Source organism: Diospyros lotus, chromosome 15 (assembly GCF_014633365.1).
Source record: "Diospyros lotus cultivar Yz01 chromosome 15, ASM1463336v1, whole genome shotgun sequence".
NCBI lineage: Eukaryota > Viridiplantae > Streptophyta > Magnoliopsida > Ericales > Ebenaceae > Diospyros > Diospyros lotus.
The window spans coordinates 29,032,005-29,037,052 of record NC_068352.1 but is presented as its reverse complement, the minus strand read 5'-3'; the positions used below and the strand labels follow the sequence as shown (position 1 = coordinate 29,037,052).

The following is a 5,048-nucleotide window of genomic DNA, read 5'->3' as shown; positions in this document are numbered from 1 at the left end:
TACTCATTCTGAATTTAATTTATAATTTCACGTTTTATTAATTTACAACTTAAAAACAGAATATTCCCTCACTAATTTTGAATTCAATTGAAATTTTTATAAATTATATATTTAACTATGAAAATTTGCATTTTCAAATCAAATTTTCAATTTAATTTAAATATTTTATAAATTTCACATTAAATTTTTATTAATATTTTGTTAAAGGTTAATTTCAACAACATTACTAAATTCTTGAATTATATAGCGTGACATCATATAGTTAATGATGAAATTTAAAACAAGTTGTACGTATCATTTGAACATCATGGATATTATTTTTATTCTATCTGTATATTATTCATTTAAAAATATGGGTATTCGCTAAAAGATAACATATTACTCAATAATGAAGATGAATATCTTTAAAAAATGTATGCATATATGGGGGTACATCTAGATTTTTATTTATGTACTATTATGTTTTTTTTTGTACAGTCATTTTAATTTTTTATTTTATAATTACACTTATTTATTTATATTTTTAAGTTAAATTTATTTTTATCTTTGTATTTTTAATTTAATTTAATTTAACCACTTTACTAATTTAATGTGTAAAAAAAAGATAAATACAAGTAAATAGATGTAATCAAAATAACGTTTAATTTCAATTATCACAATTAAAAAAGTATATTTAAATAAATTGAGTCAAAAATATAAATTTAATTACTAAAATGTGAAATTAAAGTTTGAATTTCACATTTTATAAATTTTTTCCAAATTTTTACACATTTTTTAAAGTGTAAAAATTAAGTTTTGAAATTGCATGTTTTTTTATTTTATTTTTCCTTTTTTGTTGCGACAAATTTATTCCATTGCTAAAGTTTTCAATTTTTATATTTTTTAGCAACAAATTCCAACGCTAAATTCAGTGCATGCCCTAAAATTAAACGCGCGCCAGGTCCTACCCTCCTCTCATGAGCGCGCCACGTGGCAGCGCTGGGATATTAATCACAGCAATAATTCAAAGTGTTGCATCTTGGAATCGAATTGCTAACCTCGAAACACCAAGAACCTTTATAAGGGCGCACGAATTAGCCGATCTGAAGGCCTCTTTGGTTATTAAAGTACATAAATTATATTTATAACATTTTCTTTCAAACTTTCAAAAATTATATTTACACTTTAAAAGTTTCAAAATTTATTTAATGAATATTAATTTTAATATTAATTTAGTAGAGGGAAATGAATATTAATTTTAATTGTAATATTTATTAATTTTATTTCATTCTAATTTAAATGAAAATGTATAAATTATTATATTAGCAACGAAAAATTTTATTCTTATTTTGATTTTAATTTTTGTGAATTAATGAATATTACTTTTATTTTATTAATTTTTGTGAATTAATGAATATTAATTTAAATTTTACATTAAATTTTTAATTTAATGATTTTCTCTTTAGCGACGAGTTACACCTGTCGCTAAAAATGAATTTTAAATATAATAGTTTCTTTTTTAGCAACGGTTTCTCCCGTCGCTAAAGAATAAATTTTAAATATAAGCATTTTCCTTTTTAGCGATGGGTAGCACTCGTAGCTAAACTTTAACAGTTTTAATTTATTTATTTCCCGTATTTTAGTGACGGGTGCACCCCCGTCGCAAAAGGTTTTTATTTTTTTAGCAACTTTTATTTTTAAATTTATTTTTTTTCTTTTTTTTTTACGACAGATGAATTCTCATCGCTAAAGTTTTTTTCAAAATTTATTTTTACCCTTTTTTTAACGGCTTTTTTAATTTTGTATTTTTTTTTTGTTTTTTTAACGACGGAAACACCCATCGCTATTTTTTAATTTTATATTTATTTTTTCTTATTTTTGCGACGGATAAATTCTCGTCGCTGAATTTTTGTATTTTAATTTTTTGTTTTTTTGCGACAGATGCATTCTTGTCACTAATTTTTAATTTTAAATTCATTTTTTAATAATTTGTTTTGGCGACGAATAGACTCCTGTCGCTAATGTTTTTTATTTTAAATTTATTTTTTTTCTTTTTTACGACGAATGGGTTCCCGTAGCTAAATTTCTAAATTTATCAAAAATAATAAAAAAAATTAGTGACTGAATTTTTCGTAGCTAAATTTAGAGACGGGGTTCCGTCACTAAATTAAAAAAAATATTTAACAAATTTAGCCACGAATTTTCTCACGTCGCTAATTCCATCGCTAAATAATGCTTTTCTTGTAGTGAAATTTAGCTACATTTTCTGTATAAAAAAGTGTTTTGATCTTGTGTTGTTGGAGATTTGAGCATCCGAAGATGACTCAATGTCAGTGACTAGTAGGGAGGTAATAACTTCATGAATGGTGGCCATATGTCATTACTCAACAAAAAAGACGACCGATTTAATCGATTATTTAAATAAAGTTTTACACTAAAAATAATAAATTTTAAATAGCAAAACCTCTTTTTAAAAAAAATTAAAACTTACATTGTTGGTGTTTTTTTATTTAAAAAATTTCAAATAAAATGAAGTATTGATATTTAGAAATTAAAAAAATTATATATTAATTTTTTTAAAAATTAAATTTAAAAAAAAAACTTAAATTTTTTTTGGACAATCCCCGATTATTGCTAGTCGGGGGCTTCAAGGGCCCCTAACAACGACCGATCGGGGGCCCGCGGTCAAGGGTTTGTCGAATCTCCATCGGGGGTTCTTCGAACCCCCCATTGTCGTTGATCGAATGCGATGGGTTGGCTGCTACCAACGGCCAACCAATCGCACGAGTGTGTGTGTGTGTATATATATATATATATATATATGTGCCTGTGTGTTTGGAGGCGATGGCGATTGCCGGCCGCAAGTCGCGATGGGAGGGGCTGTGTATATATATGTGCTTGTGTACATATATGTGCCTACATGTATATATATATGCGATGAGAACAACGGGACAGAAGCGAAAACAAAAAAACCCTGAATATGGAGAGCTTACTTGTTTTTGTATCAATGGCTGAAGTAAACTCTGATGAAGGCAAAAACTGATAGAGGAAGAAGAACAAAGAGGAAGAGAGAGATAGAAAGGGTAGACAAAGAAAGGGAGAGAGAGATAGAGAGGGAAGCTGGGGATCAGGGAGAGAGATAGAGAGAGATTGTTGGACGGGAATACAAAGGTAATCTTAGCCATTGAAAATGTATAAAATTCATCTCAGCTATTGAAATGTGTCTCTAATACATTTTATACATTTTCAAAAATCATTCTCCCTTGTTATATAGATATTTGATCTTAAAGTTTATTATGGCCCATTTAGTATAAATAATTTAAAAAAATAATAATTACAAAATCTCCCTTGAGATTAAGAGAAAATACATATAATACCTTTATAATTTTAGAAATTGTAATAATTGTTAAAAACAAAAAAAAGGGATAGAAAAATTATTTTCCCCCGTCTCCTTCCCCTTCTCTTTAAATATATATTTACGTTATAAAAATTTATATTATAATTTCCAAAATATGTATAAACTAATGCATACAATAAAATTTGTAGTTGAGAAATTGCCTTTCAGGTCTCCAGGACCTTGCAAGACAAAAGCTAGTCAGAGTGTGAGATGTCCCTTGCGCGAGCCTCCTATACTTAAATTAGATCAGTTAGACATTAGAAGACTATACAGAGAGTTATTGTAAAATTTTTGACAAACTTGGAAAGAAAAATCACCTTCTATTTATAATCCAGTTAGATAAAATGAGGAAGAGTCTCTACATCTTTTAAAATTGAAATTATCAATACCTATTTTGTCATTCAAGATGAAGATTTCAGAGATTAGTTGGTATGCTTCAACCAAAACTGCATTCGAACATCTCTGAATGACTTCTCACTCTCCTGAAGAGTCTTTCAATAACGTTCAAATAAGAGTTACTGATAGGGTCTCCAGGAGATCTAAACAAGAGGGTCCTGAATTTAATCTTTTTACAAATACATTATGATTCAAGATACATCACAATAAAAATAAAAGTACAAATTGAATTGTTTATTTTTAAAGACTAAAAATCGACAAACCTATCAGACGAGCCTTTATTTATTTACAATTTAAGGAATGTAATGTTGACGGAATACTTGTTTTCAGTTTAAATAATCATCAAAGGCAACCATGTGGTAAATATAAAAAAAATCAAGAAAGTTAATGATAGAGCACATTGGTAGACATAATTTTTTTTTTAATTTTTAATTCTCATTGAGACTTACATTAAAAGATTCATGGATAAAACATAAGTACAATTTCATCACAAAACAATTATTTTCAAGTAAAGAGTATATAAAATTAAATTTTAATAGTCACTCCAAGTACAGGTGGTATAGGTGGTACACCATGGCCAATTCCAGGACTAGCTCCTGGTGTTGTTGGTCGATAAGCCTTTACTTCATGGAAATGGTCACCAAGACTATTCATTGTAGGGTCAGGAGTTGGTGCGGGAGGTATATTATGACCAATACCAGGACTATGGCCTGGCTCTGTGGGTCGATAAGCCTTCACTTCTTCAAATTGATCTCGAACACTCTGAGATTTCTTGGCATTGGTGGAGAAATCTCGCTGCTCACTGGACCTTATTGCATAAGTAAGTGTCAGGGTAAAGAGAAGGGCAAAAGTGAAAGGCAGTTTGTTGGTGGCCATTAGTGAAACGAGAATTGAGATTATAGGAGACGATTGATCAGTGCAGAGTGCAGAAGGATTCGGAGCTGCTTATATAGACTTTTTCATGTCAGCAGTATCAATATTTATATTAATTATTTTACTATTATGTCTCTTTTCATACGTGTATTCTTTGTTTTACCCTAATAAAGAAAGATATCAAGGAGATATATCCTTTTATGATATTGATTCTTTCCCTCATTCAGGATCACTAATCTTTTTTCAATTAGGTAAATGAATGCATTTTGATACCTAAGCAAATACATTATCTTCAATGTACTTACCTTATGCTATATTTGCAATTAAGATTTTGCAATTGAGAAAAGAAAGAAAATCAAGATAATATTTATTTATTTGCATTTATTTTTTTATATATACCAAA

At 28.2% G+C, this 5,048-nt stretch overlaps 1 protein-coding gene across 1 annotated transcript; it reads right to left on the bottom strand.

The window, feature by feature from the left end:
- Window positions 1–3,798: 3,798 nt before the first annotated feature.
- On the bottom strand, window positions 3,799–4,648 carry LOC127791703 (precursor of CEP9-like). Its single transcript, XM_052321681.1, has 2 exons — window positions 4,325–4,648; window positions 3,799–3,858 (listed from the first exon to the last, which is right to left on the bottom strand). Exons 1-2 carry the CDS (start codon window positions 4,646–4,648, stop codon window positions 3,799–3,801), a joined length of 384 nt encoding a protein of 127 aa, XP_052177641.1.
- Between the last annotated feature and the right edge of the window lie 400 nt (window positions 4,649–5,048).